Source organism: Mus caroli, unplaced genomic scaffold (assembly GCF_978045245.1).
Source record: "Mus caroli unplaced genomic scaffold, Mus_caroli_1 scaffold_6, whole genome shotgun sequence".
NCBI classification, from domain to species: domain Eukaryota; kingdom Metazoa; phylum Chordata; class Mammalia; order Rodentia; family Muridae; genus Mus; species Mus caroli.
The window spans coordinates 56426940-56449450 of NW_028227261.1; the positions used below are offsets into that span (position 1 = coordinate 56426940).

The 22511-nt window shown below is 42.2% G+C and overlaps 1 protein-coding gene across 3 annotated transcripts in view; it reads right to left on the reverse strand.

The window, feature by feature from the left end:
* Positions 1-2296: 2296 nt before the first annotated feature.
* Atg4c (autophagy related 4C cysteine peptidase) overlaps positions 2297-22511 on the reverse strand; it is a 61051-nt gene continuing 40836 nt past the window's right edge. For all 3 annotated transcript variants that reach the window (XM_021160047.2, XM_029476340.1, XM_021160046.2), the window contains exon 11: positions 2297-3589. In XM_021160047.2, the coding sequence (XP_021015706.1) occupies positions 3422-3589 (168 nt within the window). In that variant the 3' untranslated portion in view covers positions 2297-3421. The remainder of the gene's footprint in view (positions 3590-22511) is intronic.

The following is a 22511-nucleotide window of genomic DNA, read 5'->3' on the forward strand; positions in this document are numbered from 1 at the left end:
GCATTCCCCTGTATTGGGGCATATAAAGTTTGCAAGTCCAATGGGCCTCTCTTTCCAGTGATGGCCGACTAGGCCATCTTTCGATACATATGCAGCTAGAGACAAGAGCTCCGGGGTACTGGTTAGTTCATCATGTTGTTCCCCCTATAGGGTTGCATATCCCTTTAACTCCTTGGGTACTTTCTCTAGCTTCTCCATTGGGAGCCCTGTGATCCATCCAATAGCTGACTGTGAGCATCCACTTCTGTGTTTGCTAGGCCCCAGCATAGTCTCACAAGAGACAGCTATATCTGGGTCCTTTCAGCAAAATCTTGCTAGTGTATGCAATGGTGTCAGCATTTGGAAGCTGATTATGGGATGGATCCCTGGATATGGCAGTCTCTAGAGCAGGGAGCGCCATGCCTGCTTTAATAACAACACATTTAGTGATTCTATTCTCACAAACTGTTTCTTCACTATCTGTTCTTCCTCGTTTCCTGGTTTTGGAAAATCCTTTATAGTTTTTTTTTTTTTCCTTTTGGTGCTTCCACATGAAAACACCTCTATGTCAAATACAACTGACGGTGATCTGTCATAAACCACAGTAGTGAGACTTCTCTGAGGGAGAAGGGGGAACTCGCAACCCTAAGTTTGGACTGGAATAACATGCTTCCTGGCACGGAACAATAGAGGTTAACTAGAGATCACTAAAAGTATAGGGTTCTGACCCAAAATGGGATGGATTACACAGGTGAGTCATTTTGTTGTTTTCGGTTTTAACATAACCACTCTAGTGTCAGAATTAGCATATGAGGTTATGTTTGCCACAAATAGTGGCAAATCCCAAGGTTAACAGACTCCAAAGTGATCTGAGTTTTAATCTTCTGAGATTACCTTCTCACTGATACAGATTTAATGGGGTTGGTTTAATGTAATACCAGGAAAAGGAATCCCTTGGGAAAATTTTTTGGAAATACACTGTAAAGGATCTTTTCATTTGCTTATTCACTCATTCACTCCGTAAAGGGTTAACTTTCAAAACTGCCTTCTGGTGGTTAAATTCTGGCCAAAAGAAACAAACTCAATCAACCCTTATAAAGAAAACAAAAGGAAACTTTTGTTAAACATCCTATCAAAAAAAAAAAATTGTACAAAGCCCTTTCTGAAATGTGTCTGGTAAGATCTAGTATCTTTAATGGGAGACTCTCTCCCCTTAGGACACTAACTTAGAATCTTAGAATCTTCCTTGGAAGAGAGCACTCCCAAGCCTCCCTGCTTGGCTGTGCTTCCTGTCTTACAGAACATTAAGTCTGTGTTCAAAGCAAAGTGTGAGGCCAGGATGTACAGGGCTTCTGTCCTGACCCTACGGTTCAGTAGCTGCTTCCCTGGTGAAGGAGTAACCTAGCTTCAGCTGGTCCTGAGATCCGGGCAAATCAGTAAATTACCAAGATTAACCTACCACTCTTACTTCCCACCCGCACAGTCATTCACGCCTACACACCACCCAATACACTTTAGATCCATATCATTATCTCAAAGTTTCTGATTCTACACATTTATTCCCCATCAGCTAGATGACTGTGTTGTAAGATGTATTTGTTTTGACTGCACAATATCCTGAAAGAGCATTTTAAAACAGAATTTAATATCAACAGTGTGCTACCTCCTCTTTCCTTACCATTCCCCAGGTAGAATTTTTGTCTCACTCCAATATGCCACTTTAATATTATCTTTTTAAAGGCTAGGAAAGCGATGAGCTTCAACTGTAACAAGCTTGTATTCGGGTTCTTACACGGGAACACTCACAGCCAGTGCACATGAAGGTCTGGGCCTACGTCCTCCTGTGGCTGCTGGGGCAGTGGCCTGTCTCAGGAGAGTGGGGCACATGAACCCAGCAGACTCGTGGCTGCTCGTTCCTCGGCTGCTTTGACATTCTAGGAAAATTAGTATTGAACTTAATTTGTTCAGATTTATAGGGACAAAGGGAAAATTTAGATTTTAGACTGCCTGGATTCAATAAACTATCCGCCATGGGAAATGTCAAACCTGCTTTCACTCCTCAGGTTTACTGAGGCCTCTGTTGTGGCTCCAGTTGCATCTGTGAACAAAGGAATTCTGGGTAAAGGAGGTCAATGTCTACACAGAACACGGACTTCATCCAACACTGAGACACAAGAGCTTGCTAAAATAGGTAAACCCCTGCTTCCTGGGCAATGGCATCATTTCCATTCATCAGAAATAAATAGAATTCATCCAAGATAACAATTTTTTCAATGAATTAAAATGATCCTGACATTAAATCCAAAACAAAAGTGTCTTATGTTCTCATGTTTTTAATTAAAGTATTTGTTTTATAATCCTGGCTTGGTGATAGCTCTTACACTCTTATATCACAAGTTTGTCTTTAAGTAAACTCACAGCACACTTAAGGCAGATTTAACCTGTACATGTCTCAGCTCCTAAATGCCATGACACCATTTTACACAAACAGTAAAAGCAGAAAGCATCCATATATTCCTTGTATTCATCATTTGAGTTAAAAATTAAGTAATACATTGGATTTCCATAAAATTTCACTTTTAAGATTGAAAACAAAAGCTACAGTAATTCTGTAATTTCCTTTACCTAATTAAAATAAATAGAGATACTACTGAAAATTTAACTTTTAAATATGTAGAGAAAATCAATACTTTAGGACAGCTCAGAGGTAGAACACATGCCTATCATATACAAGGCCCTGGGTTCAATCCCCAGACCCAGTCCTGAAAGGAAGAAGAAAGGAAATAAAGAAGGAAGGAAGGAAAGAAAGGAAGAAAGGAGGGAGGGAGGGAGGGAGGGAGGGAGGGGAAAACAAGTGTTTTGTATTCATTCCTCATAGAAGACTCTGAAAAATGCATAAAGAGTAGCTGCTATAAAATCATATGGGTAAGTATTGCCTTAAAATCCTGCTTACATAATTATATGTGTCCATTTCATTATCCAGTTATGCAAACCCAAAACGTCCTCTGGTTATGTTAAGAGCAGGAGGTTGGTTAGCTCTGAAGATCCAGTCTCCTGTCATTAATACAAAGGGAGGCTTTTAAAAGTAATTTGGTGATCTGAATCTTTGAGGAAACATGTATCATAAAGTCTTCAGGAGACCAATGGGCTCAGGTAGAAAATGCTGGGGACTGAAAGGCTTGCAGTTGATGTAGTGTTCCGTTAGCACATCTTTGGGAAACAGGAATGCAACCAGAATCGTTTGTTATTTATCGCTGGAAAGCAAGAGCCATCAAGTCATTTAGAAAAGGTATTCAGAAAAATACCTTTATAGTCTGGGTGTTTTCAAATGTGTACTGTTCGAGGAACGCGCTCCGTTAGAGTCTCCAGCTCACTCGCGCTCCTCGACTCTGCTGTGTTCGAGCGCCTCTCAGAAGCACAAATGTCACAAATGTCTTCCCCTTTAAAGAAGGACAAACTCTTCTGTGCTAAATCTTTTGAAATTCTTCCTTTCATCTTCTGAGAAAAGGTCTTCTTCACTGGCTGCAGTAGATGTAAAATCAAAGTCTTTGGAATGGCCATTTACAAAAGTAAATAGTGGATATTTCTCCTTTGAGGAAATTTTCAACATCTGCAAGAGACAGCACAATTAATCATTCACCAGGTGCAAGTGTGCATAGTAGGGCCAAGTGACACAGCTAAGCCTTTTAGCTCTGACCTTGTTCTGTTCATTTCTCTCTTGCGCTCATCCTGTGCTGCTGTTTTAACAGCCCTGCCTATAGGCTTAAAGTTGATTGGCCCCATACAGTCTACCCATAAACATGCAAGCTGGGCTATCAGTCCTCTTCACCCCAAGGTCTCCCACAGTCTTCCAGTGCTGTTATTCTGTAGCTATGCTCAAGAACTAACTCATATTTACCTTCCTTTCACAAGTAACTAGAACGTGACAAAATGGCAGTGAGTGCTGGGAAGGACTGCTTGGCAAGGTAACACACATAAAAGCGGCGTGATACTGAGTCAGAAGGCCCAGTCTTATCTCAGGTCTGCAACTACCTCAAAGTGACCTTGGGCAAATGACTCTCCCTCATTCTCTAGGAGAGAGTCTAGGCAGCCAATTTCCCTACTTTAGACTTGTTTTTAAAAGATTAAAAGCAGTAATATAAAGCTCTTTTAAATACTCAGTTTGAGGGCCAGTGAGATGGCTCAGTGGGTGAAGATGCTTGTCACCAAGCCTGACAAACTGAGTTCAATACTAGGCACCCATGTGGTGGAAAGAGAGAATTCATTCTTACTAGTCGTTCCCTGATTTCCACACGTATACAACGGCATGTGCATACTCATAATTTTTTAAAAAATGTATAGAAATGTAAAAAATAGGTTTGGCCTTTTCAAAGATTTCTATACTAAAATTTTTGACTAAAATAATTCTGCTTTAATCTAGTCAACATGAAAGAGAGATCTCTAGTTCAGTAATGACAAATTGCCTCCGTACAAACAAAAGCAGCCTCTAAAATCTTGTGGGAGACCTGCAACTATTACATAATATACATGTTTATAAATTATAGATTGAAGTGTATTTGAGCAATTTTAAATCTTTCTGTTAAATACATTCTATTAAAAGGTAAACCATATTCATAAAAGTGAATATCAAACTTTCTCTGAAGAATGTTTGGGGGAAAAATGTTTCTCTTTTTTGTTATGAGACAAGATGTAACTATGTCTCCAGACCTGCCACCACCTCACTGCCTCTGCCTCCCAAGAGCTGCAGTGACCTGCATGTGCCAACGGGCCAAGCAAAAACCAAAGCTTTGTTTTATGTAAGGACCATTAAAACTCTGAAAGGTTCAAGCTTCACAGAAAAGGCGGAGAGAACACCAACTGTGCACATACACAGCGCTAGTCATCAGGTAATCATGGCTTGTTAGCCCGTGTAGACTTACCACACACACACAAGCACACATGCATGCACACATTACATTTGTAGATTCTCTTGGCTTAATAAATAGCTCTTGCCAAAGAAACAATGCTAAAAACATTTCAATGAGACAGTTAACATAATTCACTTTTTTTCTTTGTGGTTGGGTGGAAACAAACCATTTTTAAAACAACTAAGTACTAAAAACATTATTTGATAAAACCAGATCTTATAATTCGTTTCAAGCTTTTTTTTTTCATTGCTCTAATTTATTTGATTTGCATTCTACAGAACAAGAGGAGATGGGCAAAAATATTGAAATAGAGAACAAGAGGCAGAAAGGATTGCATCTGAGGAAGCATTCTCCACCAGCCAACAACCTGCCTGTCACCTCACATTCATCTCCTGTCACCGGTAAAGTCCAGTGTTCATTGGGCCAGAGGCCATATCATATTACCTTCAGATCAACAAAGCACAGCTAACGTTAGAAACGTCCAACTTTCCCTTCAAGATCAGAAGGAGTCATTTGGGTTTCTTAGCGATGTCCGAGATGCTCGTCAGTGAATTATCAGTTAACTCTGCACCCCAGGGAAAATGCCAGAAAGAAAATGCACCCTTATCCTTTGTAAAGTGCATCTCCCCTCATGCAGTCTGAGGCCTCCTATACAAAACCTGTTGATTCCAGCTTTGAGAACTGTCAGTGGCAAATCTTTCTAAGTTTATTTAATAATACTCAGAATCTCAAATGAGACAGGACATCTCAAAAAAAGACTGAGTTTTATCCAGGGGGCTGGAGAAACCTCTCTGTAGTTAAGAGCACTGTCCCACATGACAGCTCAGAACCATCCAACTCCAGTTCCAGGAGATCTGATGCCCCCTTTCTGCCTTCCACTGGGCACACGTGTGGGGACACACCCACAGACATCAAAATTTAAAATGAAGGTTTATCCAAACTAGTTACAAGTCAATGTCCACATCAAACCCGCAGCCTATGATTGGAGAGGAGACTCCGCAGTGAAGGAAGGGCGCTGGCTGCTCCTGCAGAGGACCCAAGTTTAGTTCCCAGTACCCACACGGCATCTTCAAGCACAGGTAACTCAAGTTTCACAGGATCCAGCACCTGTTCACTTCCACATGAACAGGCAGCAGGAACACATGTCCTGCACAAACATCCATGCAGAGAAGCGCTCGTGGACATGAAATAAAAATAAAGGCACGTCTTTAAAAACCCTGTGTGCATGTTTATATCAGGTTCTTTTTCATGGTGTCAAAACTTGGAGGAAATCAAGACGCTGCTGTGGTGTCTTAGTGAGAGAACAAACAAACTGTGGTGATCCTGAAAATAGAACCCTAAAAAGAAGTGAGCCACGGAAGCACGCATGAAAGCCTCGAATGCATGCTACCACGAGGAAAGGCCGGTCTAACGCGACTGCGCACTGGATGGCCTTGGCTATGACATGTTTTTGAAAAAAAAAAATGATGGCCACAGTAGGAAGATCAGTGTCTAAGAGGACAAAGGATGGACGAGCATAGCAGAGACATTCTGACAGTTACACGATTGTTTATGATATTATAATGACATGTGTCTCAGTATATCTGTCGAAAGCCACAGAATATACAGCAGACAGAGTAAATCTTAAAACTCCAGACTTGGCACAACAGCAACAGGTCAATCTGAGCAAATTCCCTCCCCGGGGAGGGCAATCTGATAGTGGGGAGGGGGGGCATACGGGTGGTTTCCTGCTCAGTTTTGTTGTGAAGCCAAAGCTAACCTTTAAAGATTATTCAGCCTATTAAATGCACTATAATGTACAGTTGGCTAGAAGACAAAGCCAAGTGAAAACTTACCAGCCCATCAACATGATAGAGCAGCCAAGATGTCATTTCAAGACAAATAAAAACTGGAACGCCAAAGGGGGCTTTGTAAACTGTCTAGCTCATTCTTTTCTAAATCAACAAATTCAGAACCAAAGGACTCAGATGATTACAGCCACGGAAGACGGAAGACGAGTACATCAACAATTCATTATCGGCACTTGTGTCCCCAAAGGCCTGTCAACAGACTTTCCAGGAACTCCCCATAGCAAGGGGCACCACAGCAAGACAGCTTTAAGAATACAAAGAACTGGGGCTGGGGAGATGGCTCAGTGGTTAAGAGCACTTGCTTGTCCTCCAGAGGACCCAAATTTGGTCCCCAGCACTGATATCAGGTGGCTCACAACCACCTATACCTCCAACTCCAGGGGATCCAATGTCCTCTTTTGTCCAAGGTGGGCACCCACACAGACAAACACAGAAACATAAATAAAAATTACAGATGCAATTTTTTAAAAAATCAATCCTGAATTTAAAAAAAAAAGGAAAATCTGACATTCTAATTAGAACAATGGCAGTGTTGTCAAATCTTGGGATTTCCCAAAGTAGATAATACAAAACCTACATTTAAAAATTCTAAATTAGAGATAAAATATCACTAGCTTAACACTATTCAAAGTAAAATACATGTTAATTAATTAATGATGTAGGGAAATGTTTATTTTATAATCTTTTTTAGGTTTACTTTTATATGTGCATATGTATGCTGTATGTGTGTGCCATGTGTGTGTTGAGTGTATATATCTCATGTGGGTATACATGTGTATGCTGTGTGGGTTATGCCATGTGTGTGCATGTGTATGCTGTGTTTGTGTATGTGTATGCTGTGTGTGTGTGTATGTGTGTGTGTGCGTGCCATGTGTGTGCATGTATATGTCATGAATGTACAAGTGCAGGTAAGAGGCAGAAGAGAGCATTAGGTCCCCTGAAGCTGGAGTTACTAGTGGTTGTGAACAGCCTGAACTCAGGTTCTCTGCAAGAGCAGCAAGCACCCTTAACTGCTGAGCCATCTCTCCAGAACCCAAATGTTTATTATATAATCTGTGTGTGTGTGTGCGGAGGTCAGAAGAAAATTAGCTGAAGTCAATGCTTTCCTTCAGCTCTGTGGGTACTAAGGATGGAATTCAAATCATCAGGGTCTCTTGAAGACACCCTCACCTGCTGAGCCATCTCCTAGCCCTATCCTCTACCTTTAAAAACAAGATATAAATCTATTTATAAAGCTCTAGAAGCAAACATAATGAAAATATTAACACATGTTTCTAGGCGGGAAAATTAACAATGAGCTTTTTTTCTGTTGGGCTGTGTTGGGGTGTGTGTGTATGTGTGTGTGTGATTTTCTAAACTTTTTTTTTAATTTATTTTTTTATTAGGTATTTTCCTCAATTACATTTCCAATGCTATCCAAAAGTCCCCAATACACTCCCCCCCCCCAGTTCCCCACCCACCCACCCCCACCCCTTGGCCCTGGCATTCCCCTGTACTGGGGCATATAAAGTTGGCAAGTCCAATGGGCCTCTCTTTCCAGTGATGGCCCACTAGGCCATCTTTTGATACAAATGCAGCTAGAGTCAAGAGCTCTGGGGTACTGGTTAGTTCATAATAATGTTCCACCTATGGGGTTGCAGTTCCCTTTAGCTCCTTGGGTACTTTCTCTAGCTCCTCCATTGGGGGCCCTGTGATCCATCCAATAGCTGACTGTGAGCATCCACTTCTGTGTTTGCTAGGCCCTGGCATTGTCTCACAAGAGACAGCTATATCTGGGTCCTTTCAGCAAAATCTTGCTAGTGTATGCAATGGTGTCAGCGTTTGGAAGCTGATTATGGGATGGATCCCTGGATATGGCAATCACTAGATGGTCCATCCTTTCCTCACAGCTCCAAATTTTGTCTCTGTAACTCCTTCCATGGGTGTTTTGTTCCCATTTCTAGGAAGGGGCACAGTGTCCACACTTTGGTCTTCGTTCTTCTTAAATTTCATGCGTTTAGCAAATTGTATCTTATATCTTGGGTACAACTGGCAGTTATCATGTAGAAAAATGCGAATTGATTTTCTAAACTTTTAAGCGTGTACTTTGTCCATAAATTAAGAAAATAGCGTTTTTAAACTTTTAAGATAAATTAGCTTACAAAAGCATAAGTAATTTCGAAACGGGGCTTGAGCGGTCTAAATTCTATTTTGTTTTCACAGCACAGCTAAATGCATGCTGAAGCTGCTTTATCTCCTCAACAGCAAGTCATAGATTTCTTATCTTTACAGGAAAGAAATACAGCCAAACTTTATCTGTGTGCTGGGTTGGCAGGCCTCAGAATTTAGACAGGAAAAATCTAGAGGACAAAGTTGAGTAATTTATTTCATCACAAAGCTAGTTAGGAGGATGTGAGTAAAACAAGGGAATGATCGACCACTTCCCCCATGCCAAAGCCCTTTCTACTACTGCCTACCACCAAACACGCAAAACCACGCTAGTCCACAGCACTCTGTTGGTACTCTCCATGGTCACTGTACTGAGCTATAGCATATGCCTTGGTCACATTCTAAAGCCAGCCAAAAACATGAAAAATAAAATATGTCAAAATCACCTTGAAAACCCTTCCAACTGTTTAAAGTATGTCAGTCTTCATACCTTATACACACCCTTTTCAGTGATGTGTGTAAATGTACAATATGGACTGTCATATACTGTGAGCCAGAAATGGTGACACACACCCGTAAGTGTGACACACTCCCAAGTACCCGGGAAGGTCAGGAGTTGGATGCTAGCCTGGATTAAATATATCAGGATACTGTCTTAAAATGCCACAACTAAAATCAAGTATATGTACATATGAACACAGACATAGATATAGACAGACAAATAGATGATAGATAGATAATGGATGATAAATAGATGAATTAAATAATTCTAATAATAATAGATGGAGGATAGACAGACAGACACACAACTATGAAAGAGTGGCTGGAGAGCTGGTTCAGTGGTTAGGAGCACAGCTGCTCTTATGGAGGACCAGGGATTGATGCCCAGCATCCACATAGTGGCTCACAACACTGGAACTCCTGATACCTCGCCGGCTTCTACAAGCAGCAGGCACACATGATACACAGATATATGCAGGTAAAATGCCAACACACATAGAATAAAATAAATACACACGTATGGAACATGAATGCTTGGTTACTACACGAGCCCCATTACTGAACTGCATTAAGACTGCAGGTGTTGTTAATTCCCTTACATTCTGATGACCGTAAGTCCTACCCACTCTTCTAGCTCTCAAAGGAACAACGTGTTATTAGCTCTTATCCTCACCTTGTTTCCATGACAATGATCTTTCTGAAGCATCATTCCCTACGGTCCTGCAGCACCTCACTTCCCAGTGTCTTTTGAATAACTCTTTACTCACTTACTGTCTCCATCTAGTTCCACATCCCAAACACAGATATCCCAAAATTGACCCTTCATCTCTCCTATGTATTAGGACATCCTACATTCTCCTCCTTAAAAATATCAGCTGCAGGCTTGAGAGATGGCTCAGAGGTTAAGAGCACCAGATGATCTTCTAGAAGTCCTGAGTTCAATTCCCAGCAACTACGCGGTGGCTCACAACCATCTATAATGAGATGTGGTTCCCTCTTTTGGTGCACAGGCAGGCAGAACACTGTGCACACAAAAAATAAATCTTTAAAAATATATATTTTCTACCCTCAGCTTCAGCTATTTGTCTATCAAGCACAGTTACCTTCCATGCGTGCAGATGAGGTGGTGAACACTGGAGGATCAGGCAGCTTCTCTATGGTTTCAAGGCTACAGCGAGCTGACGAAGCCAGGTTTTGACCACGGCAGCTTAACTCTAATACGGCTAATATTCTATACAGGCCTCAACAGCAAATGAAGGCTCATTGTAACATCAGATCAAATCAATCATAATAGAGTAGAACAGTTTCTTTCTCCCCAAATTAGCTCCCTTCCAGAATTCCTACTAATTAGAAGTGGAGTTGTTGCAAATGACAGATACAAAACAAAACAAAACAATTAACAAAGGTTTTAAATAATAGGAACTGTTTTATCAACAAGAAGTCTGGTTTTTTTAACTTGTTTAGTTGACATTAAAAGGCAGTCTCTGTAATTCCCTGGCCTCCCTCTCCTAATTACAGTAAGATTACCAATGTCCCATAGGCTTAGTTTGCCTTCAGGGTAGGGGACATGGACAGAGGCGACATTGCATCTGTATCCTAATTCATCAGAGAAACATCCCTGAAAGTCTGAGTCCACACCCACATGACTTCACCAACCCAAAGTGGATCTACATGACGGAGACCCCAGGAACACGAGTGAGTGGGCGCATTAATACCATAAACACAATCAGGATCCTTTCTGTAAAAGAAAAACAAAAAAGGAAAAGAGATGGGGATTAAACAAGTACCCAGGGTTTGTGTGCCATCCACAGATGAGGAGCACGTGATCAAAATCAAGCAAGGCCACGTGCTAAGCACATCTTCAGGGTCTGTGGTCAGAAAGGACCAGGCTGAGACCCGAATGACACTAAGGTAACAAGCCCTGTCAGCAGACATACCGGAGACTTAAATTCTTAGTGCATTTGAGCAGACAGACAACAGCAGAGACCGTGGTCCTCAAGAGCAGATCTCACAGGCCCTGCTGAGTCAGATGAGAAGGTGATTTGGGTTTCATTTGTTTACTTAAACACCCACCTCAGAACCATTCTACCACAAATTTCTCACAACTCTTCCTGGAGATTCTCCCCAGTGTTTTCTAGCTCTTCCTCACACTTTTTTCCTGACTGCACGACAACCAATCCTTCCAGCCCCACCTCTATTCTACTGACTCTATCTCAGGCCACACTGACAGCTCCTCCAAGGCCTCACGGACTCGTCCAGTTGAGCATAAAGATGACTAACACTGGCTGTGGCACGGCAGACTCAGCTCAAAACCAGATACCTAAGAACTGTGTTAGCCTGAGCGAGCTACTTGACCAGACCGTCTCACTTTATTCAGACGTAGAACCAGCAATGCTAGCATCTACCCAACAGAGTTCCTGTGCAGACTGAATCTGCCAACATGTATAAAGGTCTTACAAGACTGTCTGGTCCCTGATGTATTGGCTTCATACTGTTATTGCCATTATTATCACAATATTAGTCTTTTGGCATTTATTAAACATATAGAGTCATTTGCCATTAATGTCTACTCTTATCTTTTTAATGAAACTATAAACCCCTAAAGATTACACAACAAATCAAGAGTTCTTATCACCAGATCCAGAAGGGAAAAGGATGCAGGTGGAGATCACAGAGCTAAGGAAAGGAGCCTCTCTGGAAATACAATTGTAAGCATGCGCCTGAAACACCAAAGTGGTCTCACAAAGACATTTTCCGAGATAGCGATGGGTGAGGGAAATGTCACTGCTGGAGGAGATGGGAACTCTCTCACTCTATGAGGACAAGGATCACAGAGGCAGGTTCCAACCCAATATAAAACAAGCAACAAAAAAGAACAACTGCTAAACAACAGGATCTACCTGAAATTTGAAGACTTTCAAGACTGCTGGAAATAAAGACCATCGTCGCAGGGAAGGTGAATTCTCAGGGAGACAGGAGACTGGGACAGGGATGATGAGAAGCCTTGAGTTGCTGTAACGGCTTGACTCAGTACCACTACTTACTAATTATCACCATTTCTCCTAAAGACTTAGTTACTTTATGTGTATGAGTGGTTTGCTTGTATATAAGCCTGTGCACCACACTCATGTCTGGTGCCCACAGAGATCGGAGATCAGACCCCCTGAAACTGGAGTTACAGATGGATGTTAGCGAGCACGTGGGTTCTGGGAATGGAACTGGGGTCCTCTGCAAGCCAGCTCTCTAGGCCCAGTAATTAGGGCTTTGTAAAAGTTGTTGACCTTCCCAGAACTTCCTTAGCTGTATCAGGGGTGTAACAGTATCTACCTCACAAAGTTCAATTAGAGTGAGATATGTAGGGTGCTCCGCAAAGGACTCAACAAACGCTAGAAATGCATTGGCTTGCCTCTCTGATCTCAAAGTCCATGGATGGAACCACCTTCTGCAACAAAAGGATGACATAGAGGTTTTTGTGTTAACCTCTATTCTAATGAAATAATTTCTTTTTCTAGCTTTTATTGATTTATCATTTATTTGTGTGTGTGTGTATGTGTGCAAGCACGTGCGCATGTGTGCGCGTAGGCATTTCTTTAAGTTATATGCCTCAAAGGCATACAGAATCCCTTGGAGCAGAAGAGGGTGCCAGATCTCCTAGAACTGAAGCTACAGACAATTGTAAGTTGCCATGTGGATGCCAGGAATTGAACCCAGGTCCTGTGGAAGCATAGTCAGTGCTCTTAAGTACTAAGCCATCTCTCCAGCCACAGTGATTAATTTCTTAATATTCTTGGGTTTTATGTGATTTTTTTGGCCTCAAACAGTACTACCAGGTAATATGCTTGCCAACAAAAGGAATGTCTTATTTGATAATCAGGTTGGGAACAATTATTTTAAAAAGAAATATGAGAGGAAAGACAAATACTCCCATTACAATGTCTCCAGGGCAGTGGAGCAGAGTGCGTGTGAGCTAAGTCCACGGGCTATGAGGTATGTTAGCAGAAGCTACAGAAAGCCCTCAGGTCTGCCCTGCAGAGCTCAGAGAGAAACAGGATGCAGATGCAAAAGACAATACCAAACAAACAACAAACAAGAGGAAATGAAATTATTTTCTCAATTTCAAGAAAAATTCCTTAAACAGAAAGAATTTAAAGACACCCAATGATCAGGATCCCAAATGAGGATGTGTAAAGCTGACTTACAGCCAAACAGTAAACCAGGCCGAGTACACTTCATAAGCCCCACTGACTTCGTCTCAGCCTTCAGACTGGTGTTACAGGCAGCACCAACTAGAGAGACACGCAGCACATCACAGAGGGAAAGTGCTTGCTCACTGATGCACAGCATGTCAGAGAGGCAAAGAGCACGGTCATGGATGCACAGCATATCAGATCTGCTAGGATGTAGCAAGTCAGAATTCAAGCCTGAGAGCTTCCAAAGGAAGATGGTCCCATTGCAGGGACAAGAATTTACAACAACATCAGACTTGGCAACAGCCAACTCCCTACAGGAAACAGAGGGCAGGCCTTCAGAGCAGAAAAGAAGAGCAAAGATAGATAATTTGACATTGGGATTATCCTTCCCAGGAAAGAACGAGGAAGGGGAGGGAGGGGAAGAGGAGTGGGAGGGCGAGAGTCAGCAAAGTTTGGTTTTAACTCCACACTGGTCATCACTTTCAACAGATTACCTTTATATATTCACATATACATAATTACATAGAGAAATTAGCTTTCTGAAAAGTGTATTTTGAGTTATACATACTAATAGTACTAAATCAATAGACTATTATAAATCTTGAGATAAGGCCATAGAAATTTAAGGAAAATAACACTGGAATAGGTGAACATCTACTGACGACCCTCTATATAGCTCAATCATTGAGCACTTTGATAACTTATAAGAAAAAACCTTTAACAAAACCTCTTTAATTCAGTCTTTCATTCAACAAATATTTACTGACCCCAAGAGTGTGACACACATCCCTTAGCGCTAGTAACTCAACTATAAACTTTCCAGAAGTTTGCCAAGGTAACACTGCAGTGGAAAAGGCATATGCGTGCCTGAAGCAGCAGAATGCACACAGACGAGTTGCACGTGTGTAAAATGAATGACAGGCAGGGCAGTAAGGAGACAAACCAGGAATGGAGCGACTTCGCACAGACAGCTAGAAGTCTAAGCAGAGAGAGAGAGCACGAATAGAGACCTGGAAGAGGCAAAGGAAGGGACAGGAGCGCATCTGCCATCTGTTGAGAGGGAATTCTACACACAGAGCAAAGCAGGAGCAGGGAGAGGCTCAGTCAAGCTGGCAGAAGAGGACCGAAGGTGAGGTCCCAGGCTGGTGATAGAGGAAGCAGGGATCCCTCCTGAGCCCCATAAGGCCATGTGAGTTTGCACAAGTTTAAGAGTTGACTCGGAATAGGTTGGAAAGAAACTATGAAGGTTTGAATGACAAGTTACTAGCACAATCTTAATTGTATTTTTAATCTATTTCACTATTTTATAGGAATGGGTATTTCGCATAATTGTCAGTCTATGCACTGCATGCACACAGTGGCATGGAAGCCAGAAGACAACATCAGATCCCTGGGAACTGGAGTTGCGAAGGGTTGTGAGGCACCTCATGGGTGTTGGGGCTCAGACCCAGTTCCTCTAAAAGAGCAGCCGGTGCTCTTAACCAGGAGCTGCCATGTTAAATAAGATCACGGTGGCAGCTATGTTGGCAACAGACTGTAGCAAGGTGACTGTTAAGAAACTAGAAAGCCAGGCGGTGGTGGCGCACGCCTTTAATCCCAGCACTTGGGAGGCAGAGGCAGGCGGATTTCTGAGTTCGAGGCCAGCCTGGTCTACAAAGTGAGTTCCAGGACAGCCAGGGCTACACAGAGAAACCCTGTCTCGAAAAACCAAAAAAAAAAAAAAACAAAAGAAAGAAAGAAAGAAAGAAAGAAAGAAAGAAACTAGAGCAGACATTTCCAGGAAGGTGCCATGAAGGACCAGAGTGATGGGAAAGGTCAGCGGGTGCCACTCAACGTGCACGCGGGGTGGGAGATGATGAGAGATGCCTCTGTGGTGCACACAGGGGGTGAGATGGAGAAAGACCCAGTTGGCGGGCAGGGCCCATAAAGACAGCATTGCTGATTTATAGGACAACCAAATTCCCTCTCAATTGCTCTGCTTCGCTTTAGCACTTTTATAATTTCCTTTAGTGTCCACATTCCTTTGGATGGGCAGCAGATAAAACCTAACAGGTCTCCTTCTATACACAGTACCTGTGGCAGAATTCCAATGAAATAAAAAATAAAAATAACTTTACGATTTTAAAAATGGATCTTTTTATTTTATAGTCAAGTCTTACCGATTTAAAAAAAAAATAGCTAAAAGTCACTTTATAAATACCCTTGTTAGGAGAGCCTGATAAAACAGCATGTGGCAAAATAACTCCTCACCAAGAGCAACGGTAAGGATGGATAAAATAGATAAAAGCACCACTGAAAAGCTTCTGGGAGGAAGAGTCCATTGTAAGGAGGGAGAACCTGGTAGGTTGGAGTGACACCAGAGGCGGAAACAGAAAGAACCCTAGGTCCCATGAAAATACCTCCAAGGCAATTCACTTCTGAAGCCAGTAGGTGGTGCTGGGCAAAGCATGCTTCCACACAGGGCAGGGGCGGTGTGTCTCTGCCCTACTAAGTGCACTGAGGCAGTAGACATCACCTTAAGTGACGGAAGTTAGGTACCAGCAAAGGGACATGTGCCAGCCACTAAAATTCAGTAGGAAGACAGTATTGTGTCACCTGCTGTAATACACCTGACCTGAAAGGTGTGAGACCTGAAAGGGGACCTGAAAACCATAAGGAGACACCAGGTAAACCCACCACTAGGGACAAGCTAGAAAATTACCAAACATGTCTTGGTTTTTGTTTGGTTGGGTTGTTTTGTTTTGCTGTGTTTTGTTTAAGCAAATCTGGCCATCTTTAAAAGTACAAGATAAAGTCATGGAAGATGGTAAACTCCTCTAGATTAAAGCAGAGTCAATATACATGGCTGTCTCATGGTATCTTCTAAAGCCCAGATGCTCACGTGATAAACCGCATCACTCCTCTGATTGGAACAGCTGAACCGAGCTTATGCAGGGGAAGGTCTTGTTTGTAAGAAGTGCACATTCAATTCTTCAAGCATAATGGGGCATCATGCTAGCAATTATTCTCACACGGGTCCATGGCAAAGTTAACTGTATTGCATTTTCAACTCTTCTTTAAAATTTCTGTCTCTTTTAAATGGATGTGAAATAAAGACACAAACAAGCAAAAACAGTATTCGTTCTTCAACAAGAAGCACCACAGAAGACAACCATGGCAACAATCAAGAGCGACACAAAATGACGTCAGACAGAAGCCTCGTGAGAAAGAAGGAACAGAGGCATTAGGAAGACGCCACTCACTACAACACAAGGAATTCAGAGTCCTACAAGACTCAGATTCTGGACAGTGAAGCAGAGAAACAGACATAAGGCAGGAAATGCTACCAGAGATAGAGGAAGCAATTGCAATTATATAATTGTAAATGATTTAGTTGGGCCAGGTGAGGCGGTGCAGGCCTGTAATCCCAACACTTGTGATGCAGAAGCAGCAGAATCAGGGACTTGGGCCTTCAAGGTGGCTCAGTGGGTGAGGGGGCCTGCGGCCAAGTCTGACGGTGAGTTAGGTTGTGGAAATCCATATGGGAGAAGGGACAAGCTGACCCCTACAAGTTATCTCCTGGCCTACACATGGACACACACACACAATAAACTCACATGGATAATAAATACAATCATTTGAGAGAGGGGGGAAGGGAAGGGAGGAGGAAGAGAGGGGGGAGAGAAAAGGGAGAGGGAGAGAATAAATACCAGGCTAGCCTCAACTACATAGTTTCAAGGCCAGCTGAAGATACATCAGGATCTATCTAAAAAAAAAAACAAAAACAAAAACAAAAAACAAAAACAAGCAAACAAAAAACCATCATTCCAGGGGTTGAAGAGATGGCTCAGTGGTTTAGAGCATTTGTTGCTCTTCCAGACAACCCAGGTTTAATTCCCCGCACCCATATGGAGGCTCACAGCCATGTGTAACTTCAGTTCCAGGGGATCCGATGCCCTCTTCTACCTTCTCAGGCACCAAACATGTCCAGGGGAAACACATCATGCAGCCAAAACAGTCACACATAAGATAAAATAAATAAATCTAATTTAAAAAAATTGTAATCAATCAATAGAAAAAAAATTTAGTCAATTAGTAGATTCAATAATAGAGTACGACCTAATAATCAAAATTGTACATAAATTAATGATATTGCCACAAAATATATAAAACCAAAAGTAAGAAAATATAAAGAAGAAACAAAGAGGTCCATCCTCGCAGGTGGGAACTTATCCCACAATCTAACTTGGGCCGTCAGACCTGGCAGCAGGCCCCCTAGTCTACTGAGCCACTGTGATGGCCCAGCGTCCTGATCCTCTTGCTCCATGACTCATAGCTGTGACAAACAGCTGGCAAATGCACTGTGTGGTGGTTTGAATATGCTTGGCCCAGAGAGTGGCACTATTAGGAGGTGTGGCCTTGTTGGAGTGGGTGTGGCCTTGTTGGAGGAAGTGTGTCACTGTGGGGGTGGGCAATGAGACCCTCCTCCTAGCCACATGGGAGCCAGTCTTCTCCTGGTTGCCTTTGGATCAAGATGTAAAACTCTCAGCTCCTCCTGTACCAAGTCAGCCTGGATGTTGCCATGTCCCATCTTGATGATAATGGGCTAAACCTATAAGCCAGCCCCAATTAAATGTTGTCCTTGTAAGAGATGCCTTGGTCATGGTGTCTCTTCACAACAATACAAATGCTAAATAAGACACACTGTAAGACTGACTTGGTTCATGGTTTCAGTTTATCGTGGCGGCAAGGTGTGGAGGTATGAACAGTTCTACTCGTGGTGGCACAGGTGTATGAGGAGGCTGGACCAAGAAAAAGTATGGGGCTAGAAACTGGAAAAGACTGTAACCCCTGAAGCCTCCCACCCCTTGGTGACCCCTCCCCACAAGCCAGAACTCATCTCCTAAAGTTTCTGTAACCTCTGCTACCAACACTGTCACCAACTGAGGCTCAGGTGCACATGCACATATGGCTGTGAGGAACACCTCAGATTTGAACCATGGCAATCAGTTAGCTTTCAATAAGTTAAAAAGCATGTAGGAAAATAAAGGACATAAAAAAATGTAAGGAAGGAAAGGAAGGAGGGACAGTGGACAACAGAAAGACCAGAGACAGGGTTAAGGAGAGCTACCCCATCAAGTCTTGAGAAGTCAGCGGCTTCTGCAAATTCATCTTCAGCAAACCTGACTGTGCAAAGGGAACTGGGTGTTAAATTCCTATTAGGACACGAAGAGGAAAAATAAGGTTAGATCAATGGGTGTGGCTACATAGGATCATGAACTTTGAGGAGTTATGTAAATCATTCAAATGACCCTTGACTAGATGAATTCACCATCATCTAGGTAGTCAAGGTCACTATCAATCAGAGAAATACAGATTAAAATACAAACTGATACTAACTCTACCTAGTAGACTGTTTATACATCTTCAGCCAGGCAGCCTCAAGCGTCATCGCACGAGGCGCTGGGAATTCTTGCATACCGCTTTTAGGAGTACTCTGGGCAGCTTCAACCACAGGAGGCAAACAGAACTACACACTCCTGTGTAGTTTTTCTACTCTGTGTAGCATTTCTAGATGTACAAAGTACATCTAATGATGTACAAAGTATATCTAATGCAATTGTGAAGAATGATATATGCACAAGAATACGCTTTAAAACACTATTTATAGGGCTGCACAGAAGGCTCGGTGACTAAAGTACTCACACAGAGCCTGGGTTCAATCCCTAGCACCCACATGGGAGTGCCATCTGTAACTTCACTCCCAGCGGATCTGATGCCCTCTTCTGGCCGTCATAGGCACTGCAGCACATGTGATACACTTAAGTACTTGCAGGTAAAACACTTATACACACAAAAATAAATAACTCTAGCCAGGAGGTAGTGGTGCATGCCTTTAATCCCAGCACTCAGAAGGCAGAGGCAGGCAGATCTCTGTGAGGTCAAGGCTAGCCTGGTCTACAGAGCTAGTTCCAGAACTGCTAGGGCTATATACACATGCATGCATATACACACACCATACACACACACACACACACCCTGTCCTGAAAAACAAACAAATAAATAAATAACTTTAAGAAAATACAAGTAATAGAATATTATTTTAACTAAAACTTGAAAAAAAATTTTAGGTTCTTAGAAACAAGCTAAATGACCATCAACAAAATAAAGGCTGAGAACCTAGGTAACATAGTAAGTAGCATATGATGTTTATAGATGTATCAAAATGGGTGTGATGGACAGATCCAATATGTAAGTTACCAGTAACAAGTCAGAAAAGGAAGGCAGCTGGAGAGAAAGCCACTTACACTGGGTTTATAACCAATTATAGTATATGTGTAATTTTTCATAAGCTCGGTGCTAGAATACAGGCATTTTTCTTCATATGTCTATATGCCTGAAATTTAAATTTTAATGGCATAAAATACATTATTAATGTGCTGCTCCAGCCTGACATTCACACTTCTCTACAATATTATGTCAACGTACGTTTCTAGTGTCACTCCCGCTGTGCTACTTCCTAGCGCCGTGTTTCCTAAGCCGCAGACACTCCTACATGGCCTTCTCTGCCTCCAGGTATGTTACCTCTACATGACTAAGGAACACATGTCTTTTCATCATTGATAACTTAAACAATTTTGTACAAATAAATGAAAGGGGGAACCGTGCTCACTATACCCACAATGTTTTCTAATACGAAGGGAGACTCGTGTGTGTGTGTGTGTGTGTGTGTGTGTGTGCGCGCTTGTCTTTAGTGCCACATGAAAATAGAAGGTATCACACCCTGGATTAACTTACAAGTCATTTTTCAAGTTTAGTGTAAGGGATCGCTTTGGTAGAACTGACATCTCCAGAGCACACCCTTCGGGGTTCTGCTCAGATGGTCAGAGGACAGAGAACCTGCCCGGTATGTACCCTGGGCTTCCGTCAAAGTGGACCCTGCCTGGATATGCACCATAGTGTGGCTTCTCTTGGCCTTCTCCCCGATCATTTCCTTGGCTTTAAGTACGTTCCCTACCTACTAAGCTATGGAAATTATGCGTACACGTTCAGGCTCAGCTTAAATATCACCATCACAATAAAATACTTTGACTTGGATATGCCATCTCTCTGGGTTCAACTCACCTCCTTCCTCATCAATTTATTTCTAGATTCATATGAACGCTTATCATATTCAATGTAATATATGTCTGCTTGTCATATTCCCCTCCTTCAGTATAAATGTTACTCGAGTCTAGAAGCTTTATGTCTTATTCGAAGCAGGAATCCTATCTCAGCCACTTTACGCTTTGTATACAGTAGACACCTGGAGACTGATCTCCATCCAATAATCACCTTAATAATTTTTATTAACATTTTTCAATCACACAGCATACGGAGACTATTCACGCATAGAACGTTACAACTAAACTTGACACTCTAGACTTCCTAGCTTCGTTTTTAACATGAGAAAACAAAAAATAAATCCTATAAGAAAACAATGGGGTGGCTGGAAATGCCAGATTCCGGTGTTACGGTGTGTGCTTAACTTAGAACTGCCCGAGCAATAGTGACTGGCAAAGCCAGGCTTCGGTACCACTCCACGGCCTTTAGCTTCGGAGGGCAGCTCACTGGCTCTTAAAAATCTCGGTACTTCCAGAAGCCATGTCGGCGGAGTTTCCTTTTTGCTTTTCTCTGATACATCAGTGATAATCCTAATTGCTTTTCTGGTGAGGAAAGCCATCATGGCTATTTTGGATCAGAAAGTCAATACGCAACTCCTTGGTAAATGCTTCCCTTTGCCTCGGCCACAGGAGTAGACTGCACTCCTGTTTCAAACACACTTATTCTGATCCAAATAGAAAGTAAGCCAAAGAAAACAGAGAACTTTCCCTTTCCGTGGGAAATATTTATCAACACTATCACTAGATTGCCTGGATTTATATATTTTAGGACATACATGGTACTTCACAAAGACAAAGGAGTATCAAAGCAGAGCATACACTGGCAACCGTGATGTCAGGGAAGGGAGCAATGGAGGCTCCGTGCTCCGTTCTGCTCACAGGCCTCCCTGTTGCCAGGGAGGGAGAGGGGGTGAGGACTATGGGTGGACAGAGGAGGAATGCACAGGCACACCTCCTCCTTGCTCAAATTTTCAGCCACATTCCTGTTGAATTTCTCTTTTTTTTTCTTGGTGGGTCGAGTAAACTAAGATTCCCATTTGAGACTTTGTATTTAACATTTCCATACTATTTTTACATTGTTGAAGTAAAATGTTAACCTACTATGTCTTCCTTCCCAAATGAATAAAATCAAATGGATGGTGAACACTGACAAAATCCCTGTTACGTCTGAGTACCAGCTCCAAGTGCCTCACAGTGATTCTAGTCTGTTCTGACTTACCATGAAAGGGCAGCCTACATTAACTCTTGACCCCGATACAGACACCCATCCGGTTACTCGTACTGAATACAGGAGGCATTAAAGCTCTGTATGTGATTTAGCAGTACCCAGGTACCAAAAACATGCACCAGTTTCAATGCAGCAAGTAGCTGGCTGAGCAACTACTTCAGCGAGTCCTTATGTAGACCAGACCAGACAAGACACTGTTACTGGAAGGTAACACTTCGGTTAATAAGGCAGTTCTAAGAAACCCAAAAATATCACTTCTCTTTTAAAAAAATAAATAAATAAACCACTTGGTCTAAAAAGAAATGAAATTTGACTTGATCAAATACTTCATTAATTTTTTTTTCTACCCCTAAGGGAGTGCCCTTTAAAATCCTCTTCAAATAGGATGTAACCTAATTGCTTGCCCAGGGCCACAGTTACAGGATTTTTATTTCAACACTGCCACCTAGTGGACAGTACTTTTAACTAGTCACTGGCTCCATCTGTCTCAAACGCTGGCTCCCCAAAGTTAGTAATAGAAACAGTCAAGGGGGAATGTTACTTGTATGTACATGTGACAATTTACA